This window comes from Magnolia sinica, chromosome 17 (assembly GCF_029962835.1).
Source record: "Magnolia sinica isolate HGM2019 chromosome 17, MsV1, whole genome shotgun sequence".
Classification (NCBI taxonomy): domain Eukaryota; kingdom Viridiplantae; phylum Streptophyta; class Magnoliopsida; order Magnoliales; family Magnoliaceae; genus Magnolia; species Magnolia sinica.
In genome coordinates, this window is record NC_080589.1 from 65,050,730 (window position 1) to 65,070,582 (window position 19,853).

The 19,853-nt window shown below is 39.0% G+C and overlaps 1 protein-coding gene across 7 annotated transcripts in view; it reads left to right on the forward strand.

The window, feature by feature from the left end:
• The first annotated feature begins 611 nt into the window (after nucleotides 1–611).
• The window catches only part of LOC131231917 (uncharacterized), a 49,385-nt gene continuing 30,143 nt past the window's right edge, over nucleotides 612–19,853 (forward strand). For 2 of the 7 annotated variants that reach the window (XM_058228295.1, XM_058228297.1), the window contains exons 1-3: nucleotides 614–900; nucleotides 10,630–10,688; nucleotides 12,759–12,867. In XM_058228295.1, the coding sequence (XP_058084278.1) occupies nucleotides 735–900; nucleotides 10,630–10,688; nucleotides 12,759–12,867 (334 nt within the window). In that variant the 5' untranslated portion in view covers nucleotides 614–734. The other 5 variants (XM_058228293.1, XM_058228294.1, XM_058228299.1 and 2 more) reach the window with 4 other exon arrangements.

The following is a 19,853-nucleotide window of genomic DNA, read 5'->3' on the forward strand; positions in this document are numbered from 1 at the left end:
CATTGGTGTATTTTTTGTATATCCACGCGGTCCATATTTTTTACCATCTCATTTTAGTAAGTGATACCAAAACTTAAGGATATCAAAATATCAGTTGGACCACACCAATAGAAATAGTTCTGGATGACCATTAAAAGCTTTTTGTGGGCCAAAAAGTTTTGGATCAAGCTGATCTTTGTATTTTTCCCTTCATCCATGTCTTTATGACATTATCAACAGGTTGGATGGAAAATAAACATAAATTAAACCCTACGATGGGCCCTTTGGAATTTTTATGGTGAGTAATCAATTACCAATTTTTCCTGTGGTGTGGTCCACCTGGGATTTGAATCCTCTTAATTTCTGGGAATCCGTCCTAAAATGGGCTATCGAAACAGATGGAAGGCGTGGATATACAATACATAATCAATGTGGGCCCCACGGTACACAGTAAAACCTAATCCGCTCCCATTTTTCACGTTACAGAAATGGGGTGGAACATGGCCCGTGTACAATTTCCTTATGCGTGACTATGGATATCCATACACAGCAAAGTACCGAGCGTTTTCAGTGCAGAAAGTCGATTTTCTCGTGCAAACCAGTCTTGAACATTACACCCCTGAGAAAAAACAATCTCATACAAAATCACACATTTTTATCGAACGAATCAGACCGAAATGATTTAAAAAATCCGTCCCTTCTCTCTCTCTCTCTCCTCTCTCTCAGATTCCTCCATCTCCTTTGATTCCGACGAGATGAGAATCATCTCGTGCAATCCCTTCCTGGTTGCTGTTCACCTCTCTCTCCTCACGTGCCTCCCACGTGCTCTCGCAGACCCTCCTCCGTACACCTCTCTCCTCGTCTCCAGCTTCAGCTACCCCGAGTCCAAGCTCAAGCCCTTCGAGTGGCGTTACATCAGAGGTGCGCACGTTTTACTCCTACGCACCCCCTGTGTACTTTAACCTCAGTCGGCAGGTTCGCGGGATTCGCCCGGGGTCCTGCGCGTCAGCTGATGAATGCTTTTGCTGGGGCGCTACAGGCGGGTCCTGTGGTTTGGTGATCCCAACCGTTGATCTGATGGACCTCACTGTTTTAATATTGGGTCTTTTTTTAACTTTTTTAAATTTCTCCCCTGAACTTAGTTCGGATGTTCTGCCCGTATATTATTCGGCCGACGGTTGAAAGGATGGGATTGATAGATTTGACAATTCTTCAGGGCGTCGCCCGTTTGTGGTGGGGTCCACCTGATCAACGGTTCGGATTAACGATCCATGGTGTCATATGCAAACTTCGAGGTTGGCCGCCAGGCAATTACTCTGTTGGATTCTTGGCTGTTTTCATGTCTCTGCGCATGGATTTTTGGGTGTTCGGAAATCGACCCGTTTGAATTTTTGCCGAATTTGTATTTTGTGAGGACTTGTTTGAAATTATTATTTGGTCCACCTGATCAACGGTTCGGATTAGCGATCCGTGGTCCCATATGCAGACTGCAAGGTTGGCCACAGGTCGGCAATTACTCTGTTGGACTCTTGGCTGTTTTCATGTTTCTCTGCCCATGGATTTTTTTGGGTGTTTTGAAAGCGACCCGTTGGAATTTTTGCTGAATTTGTATTTTGTGAGGATTTGTTTGAAATGATTATTGATTCGGACAGTGTGAAGCGAGTTGCAGATTCGGTGTTTTCTGTCTAAAATTAGTTGTTTTAGGCTGGAAGATATTTTTGTTTTTATGGGATGTGATTTTTATGTTTCATTCTCATAATGGAAGATCTTATTGTGTTTTATGCAAATTGCAAGGTTGGCTGTGGGCGAGGCTGAGGCCCTGCAATTACTCTATTGGACTCATGGCTGTTTTCATGTGTCTTTGCCCATGGATTTTTGGGTGTTTGGCAATCAAACCGTTTGAATTTTGCGTGAAGTTGTTTGAAATGATTATTGATTTGGATGCTGAAGTGAGTTGCAGATTCGGTGTTTTCTATCTAAAATTACATTTTTAAAGATGAAAGATATTTTTTGTTTTATGGGATGTGATTTTTGTGTTTTAATTCTCACAATGTTTCTTTCATTCACTGGGGATCATGATCCAGTGCTACTTCTCTGCATCTTATTCCCATGAGAATTCCTTTGTGGGACACAGGTGGGCCACTGGATGGGGGTATTCCTCAGTGCATTGCAGATTGTCATATGATCATCCAATTTGGATGATCAAAACCATCCAATTAAAGGCCTGTCTAATGGAAGGTAAGACCATTTTGCATGCCTTAACGGGGGAATTTGACTATCCGATCATGGTGATTTCGGGGGCCATGAGTAAGCCAAAGTGGATTGCACCCATCCAATGGTCGTTAGTAATCATAGGTGGGCCACACAGGAATAAGGTATGAAGGATTCGTACAGGATGATTACACCATGTGTGCATGCAGTAACATGCATGCATGAATTTATTATCTATATTGTTGTTGAGGTTGGAAGATGATAATTTTATAATGTAATTTGGCATTCGTTGTTGAAGTTTGAAATCTTATTAATAAAGTAACTCGGGAGATATTTTTTAAATAATCTCTCTCTCTCTCTCTCTCTCTCTCTGAAGTTGGAAGGCACTTGTATACGAGTTAATTACAAAGTTCTCTAACACTTGACGGATGTGTAGATCTGAACCGTTCATCTGATGGGCCCTACTTTGGATGGTTTGCAAAGTAGAAATTACACAGGTTGCATGATCTTAGCCACCCTGATTGGATTAATGATCCATGGTAGCATATGCAAACTTCGAGGTTGGCCGCCAGGCAATTACTCTGTTGGACTCTTGGCTGTTTTCATGTCTCTGCCCATGGATTTTTGGGTGTTCGGAAATCGACCCGTTTGAATTTTTGCTGAATTTGTATTTTGTGAAGACTTGTTTGAAATTATTATCGGGCCCACTTAATCATCGGTTCGGATTAGTGATTCGTTGTCCCATATGCAGACTACAAGGTTGGCCACAGGTCGGCAATTACTCTGTTGGACTCTTGGCTGTTTTCATGTGTCTTTGCCCATGGATTTTCGGGTGTTTGGAAATCGACCTGTTTGAATTTTTGCTGAATTTGTATTTTGTGAGGATTTGTTTGAAATGATTATCGATTCGGACGGTGTGAAGCAACTTGCAGATTCGGTGTTTTCTGTCTAAAATTAGTTGTTTTAAGCTGGAAGATATTTTTGTTTTTATGGGATGTGATTTTTGTGTTTTATTCTCATAATGGAAGATGTTTTTGTGTTTTATGCAAATTGCAAGGTTGGCTGTGGGCGAGGCTGAGGCCCTGCAATTACTCTGTTCGACTCATGGCTGTTTTCACGTGTCTTTGCCCATGGATTTTTGGGTGCTTGGAAATCGACCCGTTTGAATTTTTGTTGAATTTGAACTTTGCTAGAACTTGTTTGAAATGATTATCGATTTGGACAGTGAAGTGAGTTGCAGATTCGGTGTTTTCTGTCTAAAATTACTTGTTTTAAGATGAAAGATATTTTTGTTTTATGGGATGTGATTTTTGTGTTTTAATTTTCACAATGTTTCATTCATTCATGGGGGCTCATGATCCAGTGCAACTTCTCTGCATCTTATTCCCATTAGAATTCCTTTGTGGGACACAGGTGGGCCACTGGATGGGGGTATTCCTCGGTGTATTTCAGATTGTCATATGATCACCCAATTTGGATGATCAAAACCATCCAATTAAGGGCCTGTCAAATGGAAATGAGAAATTTAATGGGAGGCATTTGGATAGGAAGGCTTGGAACAGGCGGCCGGGTGCGGGGAAGATAGGAGTAGATCTTCTCTTTCTGAAGTTGCTTTCGTTTGCGGCTTGCGAACTGCTTTAAGGTGGCTCGAATGGGGAGCATGCATGAACTAACCAAACTCACAGCATGGGACAAATTTGGACGAGTAATCTTCAAATATATCAATCTCCCAATCAAGTGTTGGTACATGAAAGGATCATTAACAAGTTCCCCATCATCTGCCCTAAACTTCTTATTGGCTTCTGATAGAGAATCAATAGGTTTGACACTAAGATTGCCAATTGAAGTCAACAAAGCAAGGGCATATTTACATTGAGATAGAATTATGCCCTTTTTGGAATGAGAGACTTCAATTCTAAGGAAGTATTTTAGTTGTCCCAAATCTTTGATATCAAACACTATACTTAGATTAATTTCATCTCATAATGCCATTAGCATTATCACCCGTAATAAGAATATCATCTACATAGACACTTACAATAAAGTCCCCTTCACATGCCTCTTAAAAAACACAAAATGAATATACAAATCAAAGGTCCTACTAAACTTATCAAACCATGCTCGAGGAGCCTGCTTTAAACTATATATCATTTTCTTCAGATGACATACCTTCTTCTCCTCAGCCTTTCAAGTAAATCTAAGAGGAGGAAGCATATAAATCTCCTCAGTTAAGTTACCTTTCAAAAGGTATTTTTAACATCTAATTAATGAAGGGGCCAATGCAGATTAATAGTAAGAGAAATAATCACTCGAACAAAGTTCATCTTAGCAATGGAGCAAATGTCTCAAAATAATCCTTACCAAAAGTAAGTGTGAAGCCTTTGGCTATAGGGTAGACTTTATGTTAAGCTATACTTCCATCAGCATTGTACTTGAGTGCATACACCTAGCGGCAACCCACAGGATTCTTTCCGATTGGTAACTCAGCCATCTGCCATGTATGATGCTTTTCAAAACCTGCAATCCCCTCGTCATATCTTATAGCCATAGAGGAGAAATGAGAGTCTCCTAGAGATTTTTAGGAATGGTGGAGGAAGAGCACGCAAGAGTAGAAACAAAGGATCTGTGCTGAGGAGATAAAGTATGATAAGAAACAAAGCGTTGAATGGGATGAGAGGTGCATTGTTTTTTTTTTTTTTGCTTTCTAACATCAACATGCAAGTCTAAGGAATGGTCGTCTAAATGTGGGTCAATATAAATAGGCAAACTAGTGGGAACACTATCGGTACCTGTAGCTAAAGGAGCATGCTTCGTGGTGTCCTGAGAAAGAATATGATTGCGATCATTCCTTCATTTATATGCCTTCAAGTTAGACTTGATGGAATCCGTAGTATCCTTATCTCTAGCATTATCGGGTTTGTAAGGAACAAACACTATTTTATCAGACTCATGGACATGGACAGGAAGAACCATAGAATGATCCTCTCCCTTTCCATAAAAAAATACGGAGCACTTTTATCAAATTTAACATCCATAGAAATATAACTCTTTTTACTAATTAGATCAAAACATTTATACCCCTTTTGTGAAGACAAATATCCTAAGAAAATGCATTTAAGAGTTCAATTTGACACTTTATTTCTAAGCATATCAATATCATAGACATAACATACACACCCAAATACCCATGATGGAATTTCAAGGATCAAATAGATGGCCGAAAAATATTGGACATGTGACTCTCTAGCAAGAACCTTAGTAGGAAGACGATTAATCAGATAACAGGCTGTGAGAACAACCTCTAATTAAAAAAGATTTAGGAACAAATATACCAACGAGGAGAGCACGAGTAACTTTTAAAAATGTATATTTTTCCTTTAAGCAGTTTCATTCTGTTGTGGGGTATACACACGCATGATATGAGAATTAATACTATACTCTTGAAGATAAGATAATATAGTATGAGAAAGACACTCTTTTGTATTATCCGTATGAAGAGTTCCAATATTCATATTAAATTGATTTTCGACCGAACTATGAAACACTTCGAAAATAGAGCTAACCTCATTTCTAATTTTCATCAAATAAATTCACATTATACGAGATGTATCATCAATAAACGAGACAAAGTATTTAACCCCATTAAAAATAATCGGAATTGGCCATATATTTGAATGAATCAAAGAAAAAAAATAAATACTATTAGACCGTTTCTTCATAGGAGGTTAAACAAACTTATGGTGTTTGGCTAAGACATAAGCCCCACATTTAAGTTTTTGGCATCATTAGACTCAATGAACACAGGTAATGAAGACTGTAATATGACTAGGCCTGAGGGATGACCAAACCTACAATGCTAGATGTAAAGGTCTTCCTTCTTGACACTAGGACACTCACTAATATGACTTGAAGTATTTAAACAGAAAACATACAAACCATCATTCTCATGTACACCACCACGCAGCTTATTCGTCTTCAAATCTTGGAAAACACAATGATAAGGATAACAAGTCATGCTACAATTTAGGTCGTTTATAACCTTACTGATACCAAATTAGACACAATATTAGGAACTAATAAGATAGATGAAAAGGAGAGAGATAGAGTAACAAATACAATACCCTTACTCTCAATAGCTGTTAGTACCATCTACACGACCTAAATTTGGATTAGGAGTAAATGAAGAAAAATAATCAGATGTACTTGTCATAGGATTGGTTGCCTCAAATCAATAATTCAAGGACTAGACATAGAAGTAGTATGAAAGGTAGTGGATGTGTCACCTGTTTTCGCCAATGAAGTGGATGAGGAGGCTTTATTCTGAGTGGCATCCCTTAACAAAGTATCATATTCGGATTTTGAGAGATGAACCACATCATTAACTAATGGAACCACATGTGAAGTTGTGTAAGGTATTGTCTCCCCAATAGTAATCTAAGAGTCCCTACCATCCGAGGCAATAGAATTGGCTGCTCTATCTTGAGGACGACCATGAAGAACTTAGCAATGGTCAACATTGCGTCCATGTTTGCTATAATGAGTACACAATCGATCCATGTCATGACCACGACGAGGACAATGTCCACGACCTCTGCCACCATCACGACTACATCTCCCTGTACCATGCCCAAGTCCATCACCAGTATGATCAAAATTTTTGAATCCTGTCACTAAGGCAGATTTTTCAACCATAGGTGAACCCATTGCTGTCTGACGCTTTTCATCACGTAATAGCCAACCATGCATACTATTAAGTGATGGTAAAGAAGGTGATCCAAGAATTTGGGCACAAACTGGTTCAAAGTTAGCATTAAGACTTGCTAATAACTCAAAGATCAGTTTCTTTTCAATGTTTTTTATACGCCTCCGCATTCGGAGAACACACAAACTAAAGATCATCGAGAAAAGCATAAATCTTGCCACAGACCACACGTCTTGGCATGATAATCAGCACAGATCCCACCCCCTATTCTAGGTGACTACTCTTCTAATAGATATTATAAATTCGAGCCCTATTGTTCTGATTAGTATACAATTCATTGGCCTACAGCCAAATCTCTCTTGCAGTAGATAGCCAAAAAAGACCTTCGCTAGCTTTTGGTTCCATAGAGTTTAAGAGTCAGGGCATAACCAACAAATTATTTGATTTCCATTCAACATATGAGGGATTGGTGGTAGAGGGTGGTTCTTTTATATTGCCATCTATATATACCTCCAATAAAAATCTCAACTGCTTTAGACCTCTAAAGGTAATTACTTGACTTCATTTTATGTGTTGTAATCTACAGGTCAGAGTTTGCAGAATGAACAACTAACATTCCATTTTGAAATTGATGGGGTCTACAGTCTCAGATGTGGATGATAAAGTTATATAGAATCTTAAACAACCAATGTCAAAACAATGCTATCAACGACAATTGCAAGGAGATCGAACGATTGCAATAAGAAAGTTCAACGAATGTCCAAATCTGATCACACACGGATAAGCCTGTACACGAGTCGAGCTAGCTCGAAAAGCTCGCTCGACTCGGCTCGAATAAGCTCAGATTGACTCGGCTTGAAAGGCCAACTCGGTGTGAGTCAAGCTTTTTTTCTAAAGCTCGAGTTGAGTTCGAGCCGAGTTCGACCATGGTGCATTTCAACTCGACTCGACTCGACTCGAAGCTCGAGCTCGACTTATATATATATATATATATATATATATATATATATATATATATATATATAATATTTAACTTTTTTTTAAAAAAAGTTAAAAGTAAAAAACGTAAAAAAAACCCTACCCGACCCATTCTATCTCTCCCTTTCTTTCTTTCCCTTACTCTTACCCTACCCAGTAGCTAGCACGCTGCAGACCGCACGGCCGCACCCAGCAGCCCACCGGTCATTGTCTCTGCCCCTCTCTATCTCTCTCTTTCTCTCATTCTCCTGAAGTCCTAATCTCTTCGAGCCAACCCGCGTGACTACGCCCAATCCCGACTCAGCGACTTCGAGCAGCCCGCACGGCCGCACCCAGCAGCCCACTTAGTCCATTCGGGCACCACAAAGCACAAAGGTAGGTGATTTTGATTAATGTTTTTTTTTTTTTTTAATATTAATATAATGAATATATGATTGTAGATTTTTTATTTTTTATTTTTTGAATATGATTAATTGGGTCAGGTTGGATTAATTGGGTCGGGTTGGGTGATGATGGCCAGTGGGTTAGGTCGAGCAGCAGCAACAATAGGTTGAGTTGGGTTGGGTTTGGTCGTTTGGGTCGGGTTGGGCAGCAACAGCAATAGGTTGAGTCAGGTTGGGGTTTGGTCGTTTGGGTCGGGTTAGGCAATGGGTTTGGGTCGGGTTGGGCGCTGGATTGAGTCGGGTTAGGGTTTGGGTCAGGTGGGGGTACTAGGTTGGTTCAGGTTGGGCGTTGGGTTGAGTCGAGTTGGGGTTTGGGTCGGGTTGGGGGCTGGGTTAACATATGAACAAGCTCGAGCTCGAGGTAAACTTGACTTGACTCGAACCACTAGCTCAACTCAAACTCGACTCGACAGCTTTGGCAAACAAGCCAAGCTTCAATATTGAGCTCGAGGCCGAGCTCGAGCTCGAGCTCAAACTCGGGTACAACATGGACGAGTTGAGCCAGCTTGGCCCACCTCGACTCGACTCGGCTCGATGTACAGCCCTACACACGGAAGGGTGTCTTGCGGCAAAAAAAAAGCTGAAAAATAATATCGATAACCCACTTGTTGGGGGATCGTGGTTGTGGAATCAAATGGTTTAGACGCATGCTAACACCTATTCCTTCATTAGGGATAGTGTTAATATAACATTGCACCTAATGAAACAAATTTTGCTACCCAAATCTGATAAAGAGGGTAAAAAAATCTCTTGGTGTAAAAAAATCTGAAAAAGCGATGAAGGAGATTGACACATCTATGTCTTAGTTGTTAATGAAATGAAATAATCAGATGTTCCACTTTTCATGCCGAAACTCCTTTGCGAATTTAAAGACTCGGTGTGTAAAGAATTCCCAGTCAGACTTCCTCCTGTAAGGAACATTTAACACCATACTGACTCGGCGACACGTATGAACATGTTGAATCTTTCACATTATTGAATGAGTTCAACCAAATAAGCCAAACTCCTACCGATTGAATGGTCTGGCATAAAGAAGTTCAAAAGAAGAAAATAAGCGAAGGATATCAAAGGGAGCAGAGCCAAGTATTGAGAAGCTGTAAATGAACATCACCGTGAGAAGATACACAAAGAAGGTGACTTGGTTATGGTTATCTTAGCAAAGAAAGATTTATGAGGAGAACTTATAACAAGTTCAAGTATAAGAAGATTGGTTCATGCTGAGTCAAGAGTAAGTTGGGTGACCATGGCTATGAGATCGAGTTGGTAGATGACTTAAATATCTTGCGACGTTCAATATAGACGATTTGTTTGGGTACCATGGTGAGGCGTTTGACATGCAAGATGAAGTCATTGTCAATATGGGTGAATAGCTCTGAAGAAAAAGAAGGAAGTAGTTGGACACGATGACTGACACTTGATGGGGCTAATATAAGTAATACATGGTGAAATGTAACAATAAGCCCTATTCTGAATGCACATAGATTATAGGCGATGAATTGAAAAGATTGGATTCAGACCTCTACTATTTATATGGAGCCCCCAACTCACTGGAGTCGAGCTCTTTCCAACTCGAGGGGGAGGATTTCATTAAAGATTCATAGGGATTGTCTTTAGTGTCTATAAAAAGAGTGGTCGTGTAGGAGGTAGCCATTCAACATTTCTTTTGAGTTGTGAGTTTTCTTAAGTATTGTACAAGAAGAATTTTGAATATCAATATAGTTATTTCTCTCTCTACTCAAATATTTCTTGTGCATGTATATGTGTTCATTTCTTTGCAATTCTGGTGTTGAGATCTCATTGACTCGATAACCAAGTTGCACCATGTAGGAATGGCACATACTCCAAGTCCTCGTAGCATTCCATATTGATTATATTTTATTCCTTTTTTGGTCTTTGATCTTTAGCTGACCCCATATAGGTGGGACGAAGCTCTGACGATGATGTTTGTCTTTGTTCTTCCATCCCCTTTCAAAAACTTTCACGGTATCTATATGGAGTTTCTTTTATTAAAAAAAATCATTTGCTTCTCTACCATTGACTTCTTGACACAAGTTTATTTCATATATTTGGACCCCTTTTCAGTCCTTTTACTCAGAATTGATTTTTTTACTGTGTGGAAATGTGGAGAATGGGTGCTTCAATTGTTGAAATACTGATTTGGATCTTATAGGAAGAGTCTGAAGAAGAGGTTTATTTACTTAAGCTCATAACGATCACTTCTTAAAGTTTGATAAGCAAATCTTTTCTGTTTAAAGTTTGAATTGTTTCATACTCATGCAACATTTTACTAGTTTTGATGCGTATGCCTTTTTTCAGTTGAGCTGCCACCTTGGTTCTCTTCCATGGCAATGACTCTAGAGTCAGATGCAGACTTTGTAAGTATAGCCATCAATCTCACTAAAATTTGATTGTAACAGCTATTGTCGGTTGACTGATGCGTTTAGAGATTTTGTTGTGATAATTGTCTCAGACTGCGTATATTTATCATGTAGTAGCTTAGTCCAATGACAGATATATTTAGCTGATTTCCTTATTAATATTTCCATTATTGGTTGCCAGTTGATGGTTGCATAAATATCTTTCAGAGTTTTGTTTGGGCCACATTCACCTTTACACATGGCTACACATGCCACCTGGCATATTTGTTGGACATTTGACCATGCATCAGTTGGGGCACAGCATGTAGATGACCTGGCCTAGAACTAGATGGGTTCACTCATTTAGCAGGCCAGATGTGTATGTTGCATGTGGGTGACTGTTTTGATTGCGTGCATCCGCAGGGAATAGTCTTGCCTTAAAATGAGACGGGGACACCCTGACGTCTAAAAAAAAAGAAGAGAAGAGAATGTGTATGCTGCATGTGGGTGATTGTTTTTAACATATCCGTATTTTTCATATATTTGTAGCCAGTGTTGAGAGCATCGGTATTATTACATGTATCGATGATTGGGGATAAGGAAACATGTGTCGATATTGCCGATATTATTGTCGATACTTGGAAAATTATAGGTGTGAGTCGTGTGACTTAGGGAAACATTGGGAAAAAGGTAGAATTTTTCATTGAAACTTGAAGAGATGTTAAAAGACAGATATTTATACATTTAAGAATCAAAATATCGCAATAGAAAAAAGGAAAAAAATATATAATAAGTTTCCATTTTACAGGGGCCTAAACCTTGTGTTGTCGAAAAAACAGTGCAATTATATGTAGAACGAGTTTATATCATCAAATATCATACAATGCAAGTAATAAAAGATCCGGTCTTAATTAAAAATGGAGGAAATTAAGATTTCCTGATTTCCCCCGTTCACCTACTCAAATGTTGATTTCTTAGCCATAAATCCATGTCAATGCATGAGAATCATGTATAGACATTGCAATCCATGCTAGCATTTGAGAAAAATGTAGTTTCTATGAATTTTTTGTCACCTTTAAGTTCCGGCCCTCATACATGCTTGATTTCATGTTTGGAGTGCAACATTGCAAGTAATTTGGGAGAAATTGGGGATTATTTATTTATTTATTTTTTTTTCAATTTTTCCCAAATCGGACTACCTACACTCAAATTTCGAAAGTAGAGTGTATGTGACTAAATATTTTGAAATTAGTCTCAATTGACAGCTGGTTGAAGGAAATTTTCGAAAAAAAATATGGAGAACATGAAGAACCAAGGGACATCAAAATTAAAGCTCCAACTCCATAATTTTTCATGCAAAACATGAAGAACCAATGGATTTATAAGCATTTGACACTGATTTAACATAATTTCAACAAAAAAATGGATCATAAATTGAAAATGCTCACCGTATCGAACATGTGGTATATATCGGCACTATCTGTGCATTTCGTATCGCACAAGTGGGATACAAGATATATCGTGGGATATATCGGCCAATATCGTCGATATTTAAAACATTGCTCTAGATAACCATACCTCTTCCTATGTGTACAGTGGATATGGTACTTCATAGATCTTGGATGAAGCACATGTAATAATAACATATCTATATAAATGGCAAAACCAAACGAATTTTTGTAATGTGGTTAGCAATGATCCATGATACCTATAGGGAGAAAGGTTTATGTGCTGACGATGGATCTGCCTTTTCCTATTGCTGTCAACTTAGAACAGTCAGAAACTCTTTGATTATTTTGCTTTGTGTGAAAACAGATGACACATCTGTGATTACAAAACGGCACTTCCCGTAAGAAGTCCTGAAGTAATCTGTATTTGGTGATGACAGATGTCTACTACTAGCATTCATTAATTCTAGTTTTGTTTTTTAATCTTTAAACTTATAAATGCTTATGTATATGATATAGTGACCAGGATTAGAGCATAAGACTGTTTCACTGGCATCTTACATTTCTTCGTCTTTGTTAGAATGGGATTGTAGCATCTTTTAATTTTCATCCCCTCCTTGGTTTATGGTTTGCTGTGCAGGATGAACATAGAATGAAAAAGCTTTCTAAGAGTACAGTGCCCATGATGTGCTTAAGAGATGGTAGTCCCCCTCTTCCAGATGTATCCGAAACTTCTATGAGAGATTTGGGTAAAGTCCAACATCAATTGATCTTGGCTGCTTTAAGCAGCTACCATATTTACTAGTTTTACTATGCATATTATCTGCCTACTAGAAAACCTGGTCCATATCCACCACCAGTTTTGTAATGTGTGGTATTTTCTTTTATCTTGTAGATAGAAAATATTGTTCACAAAATCGTAGGCTTTTTATGAGTTTTCTATGTGGGAGAAAATTACTCCTCTGCCAAGATTTCATGCCAAAACTCTAAAACAAACAATTTATATTGGATAGTCAAATAACTTTCAATTGCATACATCTGGGTGTCAACTATGTATAGAATCTTAAAAACCCTAAATATATACTAACTAAGAAACTAATGTGGGAGGAGGGCTAGTTCACGTGGGAGGATGGAAATTTCGTCCTCCTATTTAAACCACACGTGGAATATTTGTATGATGATCCAAACCGTTCGTTCATCATAAGGCTGCAGAACTGGACTATACCGACAGTAGCAACGATTGTCCAATCCTTACTATATAAAAATGTCATGATAATCATCGTCTCAGTTATAGGTTGGTTGGTTTGTTTGTTTGGTTTTTTTTTTTTTTTTTTTTTTTTGTGCTTGTTTGACCACTGCAATTTTTCGGACCATGACCTGTTCATGATTTTTCTCAGTGAGTGAATGGTTTAGATCGTCATACACACATGCCATGTGTACAACACAGATAATGGGAGGATGAAGTGGTGGATTGGGTCTCCTCCCATGAGACGAGTAAGAAATAACTCTACTTTCAACACTAAATCATTTAAAAACAATTAAATACTGGAAAAGCTACCCTCAAAATCTCCATAGTAGAATAAACAAACCGAAACTGGTCAAGGGAAAAATAAAATATCTTATCTACCATTAATCCTCCTGACACCAAAAATAAACTCTAGAAATAATGATGAAACAGAAACAACTGAGTTTGATGAAGGTAACTTCACTGAAATGTAGCTTCGCTTGAGATGAATACACAAGGAATCATGTAAATTGGGAAACCTGAGTTCAAGGTTTTAACAATCTGACCATGGCTGCATCATTCTCCCCCAGCTTGAAAGAAACTTGGCTTCTCTCAGTTCTGTGATCTGGTTCCCTTTTGAAACAAGTCATTTTCATCTATTTCATTAGTTGATAATGGAGGTTAATGCTGCACTCTTTTCTTTCCTGGGCCTTCACAATGCAAGAAACATAATCTCATGGTTCTTCTGAACCAAAGTCCTCATTGGCAGAAGCAACAAACATTTCAAACTTTAATCTACAATAAGAAATCAAGGTCCCCTTAGCATGGGAGTATTATTTATTTTACACCCCCACCCCATATGGGCGCTTGAACCCATGACCTCAGTGTTGAAACACGCTCTGTCTACCACTAAGCCATGCGTTGAGACCCCCTTAGCATAGGAATATGTAATCTGTTTCCTTCATCAAATGGTCACTCAACTTATGCTCCCTAGGGCCTTTTTTTTTTTTGGCAAAAACCTCCTTGCCTTCTCTTTATAGGATTTTGTTGAAGTATCTACATTGAATAGTAGAGGTCCATGTTGTCAAAATCATTACTCATGGCTTAGTTGTCGACTCATAGGAGTTTCAGCAAGGTCATGGGTTCGAGTACCCATTGTGGTGGGTGTGGGTGTGAGGGTGTGTGCATATAAAAAAATGTTGTCAAAATCATTGTTATATCACAAATTGTAATAGGGGAATCTTATTGAAATGCAAATTGTATTGTATGTCAAAGTTTTTTTTTTTTCTGATTTCTTAAAAAATGTGAAAACATCTGAAAAAATATAAATAAAAGAAAAAAAGATTAAACTCATCAATCATCCATTTCCATCAACATGTCCCAAGAAAAGTAATACATATCATGATATTATCAATTGACAACATGTATATGGTATACATATAATGATAGTAAATGATCCTTGTCCTTTGTCCTCTTTTGTTGTATTTCAAGAAATTTACCTTAAAAAACAAAGGGATTTTTCCATGTAACTGCCTGCCCTTTCAACTCTGGACCGAAAACCACATGCTTTTAAAATATTTAAAGTAAACCGCTTAATTTTTGTGCTGTTAGATATCTCAACTCTTGCCGTTGTGTAGCCATACGTAACCATAATTTTAAAATGCCTAAAATACCCATGAGTTAAATCCAGCCCAACCATTTACCATGGCTAAAAGCTAGGGTAAATGCCCTAATCCTTTCTCCTTCCTCATTCTTTATCTCCCCTCTCACGTAATCAGTTGTGGTCCGGCTCTCTCACCTCTTTTATTCTCCGGTGTGGTTTAATCCTATCTATCTAATCATTTGTGGGCCACGGTGAACAACACAAACGGATGGCTTGCACAGTTTTCAGTCCAACATTTATTACGTTGTGGCCCACCTAAGGAGTGACAATGACAGAGTTTTTTACGGCAAAAGATCTAAACTATGTGGTCCACCTAACAGAAAGCTTGAATCTCACACACGTTTTGCGTATTGGCATGTGTGCTTGCATGTGGGTGTATGGGCTCAACAAACTTCTGTAGTTAAAACAGATTCTCCACCATTGACATATTATAGTGATTTCCTGTAATGGCTAGAAGATGAATGATCCAACCCACTAGATCTGCAAAGGATAACAGAAACATGGAATATTTGGATTCATACCATCCATCTATTGAGACGGCCCACCATTGAAAATCACACCAAATGGGCAATCCCAGACACCAGTTCTTCCCTGTTGAATGTTGATCATCAACTTTCTTTACTTTTAACCATCCATTTGAAAGCCAAGGTTCTAATCGCTAGCATAGTCGGTTCGGTGCAACTTTCTACCTAAGCCCATTTTGCAATGGCACCCACTAGATGGAGGATCCTGATCCACCATCTCAGATGTCGTGCGGCAGATATTGGACGGCGAGCACCGTTTCTTATCTGAAGGGCGAGGATCCCCGGTCCGCAACAGGTTGGCCACACTATCAAACTCAATGGTGGTCAATGGTCTAGCTAAACACACTGTGCGCGGATTGGATGTTCACACACTGGTGGGCAAGATGAGGCTCGGCATGCTGACAAATGTAGGTGATTAGTGCTCATTAAGGAGTGTCTGAGTTGTATTGAGCAATCTGTTTGGCCCAACAACTGTACATGTATGGTCTGCTTTTTGTTTATTCCAGCTAGTCATATTGTGGGTCCCTATGTGTATGGTAGACCACCCAAGTCTTCTACATTCTACAACCAAAATTGTGGTTGGTTTGGAGGCGGATCCCATGCTGGCAGGCGTTGTGGGGTGCATTGTGATGTGTGTGTTTTATGATGCAGGACATGGAAAATAAACATGTTATGCAAGATTTCAGGCGTTAGATTATACTAAGTTCAGAAACAATCACAGAAGATTCCACATCCCACAGAAAAGCTCAAATATTCAACAAGGGAAATCGGCACGAGTCCAGGCCTACACAGGCTAGGACTGGATCAGTAAAATTATGAACCAAACGACACTCAATGATAAGTGATAATCAGCCACACATGCATAGAAGTCAGTCCCTAACCCAAGGGATTCACCAATTTCAATCCAAGGAACCTTAGGGTGGAAAAAAAGGTGCAAACAAATTAGGGAAAACACAATCTTAGGCTAGGGTTCATGAGAAACAGATATGAGGGGATAAAAGAGGATGAAACCTGATCCAAAAGACGGCCCCGTGTGTGGACAGCGGGCCTGGGCCGTTCGCACATGCACATGTACCTGGTCGCACATGTGAGGGGGCGTCGATTTCAAAAAAACGTCTCCTTGGCCTTGGTCGGCTAAGGGTATGCTCCAAAACCTTGAAGTTTCGGGTCGATTCGGGCTACGGCCTGTGTGTGGTGCTCCACCGAAGTTTCAGCCCTCCTACAGGGCGATAAGTCGAGGTCGATGTGGCTTCGCACCATGGTAGTTAGCCCTTCGAAAAGGGAGGGCTTCGTACCCACTTGAATTCTTCCACAACTCACGAAGAGAGCAGAGAAATAAAGCAAGAATTTTTATTAAGTTTGAATGAATCAAAACAACTACAAGGGGTGCCTATTTATAGGAAAACCCTATATCCCAAAACTCCCCCCATATGCACAACCTATTACTTGGCGATGAAGTAAACCAAAATAAAAACCAATCAAAGAAATCTAAAGCGTTCATGATGTTCTAAACAACATAAATAAGCAAAACCTGAAATATGATCTAAATCTGACTAGTGGGCCATAATCATGAGATCCCAACTTGAATTCTTCCACAACTCACGAAGAGAGCAGAGAAATAAAGCAAGAATTTTTATTAAGTTTGAATGAATCAAAACAACTACAAGGGGTGCCTATTTATAGGAAAACCCTATATCCCAAAACTCCCCCCATGTGCATAACCTATTACTTGGCGATGAAGTAAACCAAAATAAAAACCAATCAAAGAAATCTAAAGCGTTCATGATGTTCTAAACAACATAAATAAGCAAAACCTGAAATATGATCTAAATCTGACTAGTGGGCCATAATTATGAAATCCCATGATGAGATTTTCTTAACTATTGGGCCCACTTCGACGAATCAAAACTTTGTCTTCTATCTAGTAGGCCTTCCCTGGATGTCTTCATCCATCCAGATCGATGGTGGGGCCCTCCGTCTTCGTGCGTACGTGCGTGGGGGGGCGGCATGCGTGTGTGTGCACGCGGGATGTCCCTATCATTTTATCTACGCCGTCCATTCATTTTGCCACCTCATTTTAGTCCATGAGCCCAAAAATGAAGTAGATCCGAAGTGCAGGCAGACCTCACTACAAGAAACCGTGGTGATTGAACACCCACCATTGAAACCTTCTTAGGGCTCACTGTGATGCTAACTTGCCATCCAACTTTTTGATAAGGTCACATGGATCTGGATGTAGGGAAAATACAAATATCAGCTCGGTCCAAAACATTTGTGGCCCCTAAGAGGTTTTCAACGATAGGTGTTCAATCACCATTGTTTCCTATGGTGTGGTCCACATGTGCTTCAGATCTACTTCATTTTTGGGCTCATGGTCTAAAATGAGCTTGCAAAATAGATGGACGGCATGGATCAAACACATACATCACGGTGGGCCGCATTGAAACTTTTGCAAGCCCAATAACACATCACTCGTTGAAATGTGGTTAAATTGTGAAAAAACAAGAGGTCATGAGGGGGAAATCAAACTTTTTCACCTGTTAACGGTGCTTTTCCGTCATGCATTGTTACTTTAGTCAAAGTCAAAGTAGCGTTTTTTTTTTTCACCGTATTTGCAATAGGTTTGTGGTTTAATTTAAATATTTTAAAGCAGGCGGTTTTCGGTCCGTAGCTCAAAGAGCATGTGGTTATATGGAAAATTCCCCAAAAAATACATGATTCCTTTAATTTTGTTCTTTGTACCTTTCTTGTGTGTAGAATCACGTTGGAAAAAATGGCATTCGATTACATTGACCAAATAAAAAGATATCTTGATTTCTTTGTTTTCAGTTTTGAATATCAAAATCCCCAAATCTCCTCTCTCTCTCTCTCTCAAAAGAAATTGAGGATATTTTTTATAGGGGAGGGCCTTTTTCATGTTTTATAAGCAGAAAGGGTAAAAGGAATGAAGAAAAAAATGAATAAAAAGGTTTAAAATTGATTTTAAATGTAAATTTTGGCCCCATTTACACATTATCCGATTATCATACCATTCGTACGATTGGATATGGTTCACACTATTATTTAAGATTTGCAATTTGGGTGTAAGATTCAAATTGAACACCCATACGATATGATATGAATCGTTGATTCATTTCGTTAATCATACGATTTAATAATGCTGGGAGTTACCTCACATTCACATGAAGGGTCAACTTGACCCTTTCTTTGGCATTGTTGACCTTTATCCATCCACATCTTCATCGAGGATGATTCTTTCCAGTCAAATTTCCACCATGGATACTAGGAATAAGAATTGCCATCCTTATACATTTTAATAAATACCATTTAACTGATTCTCCTTGATATTCATTTTTTTCCTCGGCTCTACATGTAAATTAGAATCATAGAAAAGGATTTCACTGAAAACCCTAGGTTACAATTCTTTCCTCCCTGTATTCCACATTAAGAAGCACAGTTACAGTCATTCTCCAAGTACCTTCAACAGTTCACTCGTTTCATGGGTTGCTCAACCTGTTTCTATAGCTTTTATAACTTCGTTGATTTTGCTCTGTAACTGAGTCACTGGCGCTTCGTAACTTTTATCATGCATATTCATGGTCGAGAACTATAGTCTACCAACCCAAGGAGCGGATTTTTCTCTAACACCAAATGATGTAGGAGAAAACATCTCTAATACCGCATAAAGCAGTTATCCTTTTTTCTAATGGATGTTGGTCTATTGGTCGTCGCAATGACAAGTTCTATTTTTTGGAAAAGATGTTTGCCTTGATGAAGCTGCATTAGCCATATAATTCCTATTAGAGAGAGTAATTTGTATTTTATTCCAGTTCTTCATCGGGACACCATATCTTTGTATATTCAATTATTAATAAAAGATTTAGGAAGGTCTTTTTTCCTTAAGACACCATTTTGAATGATTGAGGTTATGTTGTCTCGTCTGTAATGTGGTGCTTCATAGTTATGGCAGGCTTCTGGGTAAGCTTCACGAGGCAAGGATAGATTCCTTGGCTGTGGATAGAAAGGCTCGGAAATGGTCGTCAAATGGAAGATTTTACGTCACAATTTTTTGTTGTGTGCAAATGGTGAGTTGTCTTGCCCATGTGCCAAACAATGGAGGCCTCCTTTCCTAATCCTAGCTAGCGTCTAAGCATTGGATTGGGTGGCCATGGCCAATAAAATTCTAATGGTGGACAACTTAATGAAGAGGAACCCTCTGGTACCATCTTCGTGCATCATGTGTAAGAACAATGAAAGAGTTGATTGTATCTCGATTTTAGGAGTGCATGCACCGTTTGGCCTCATTTTTTTGGCCTTTTCGAT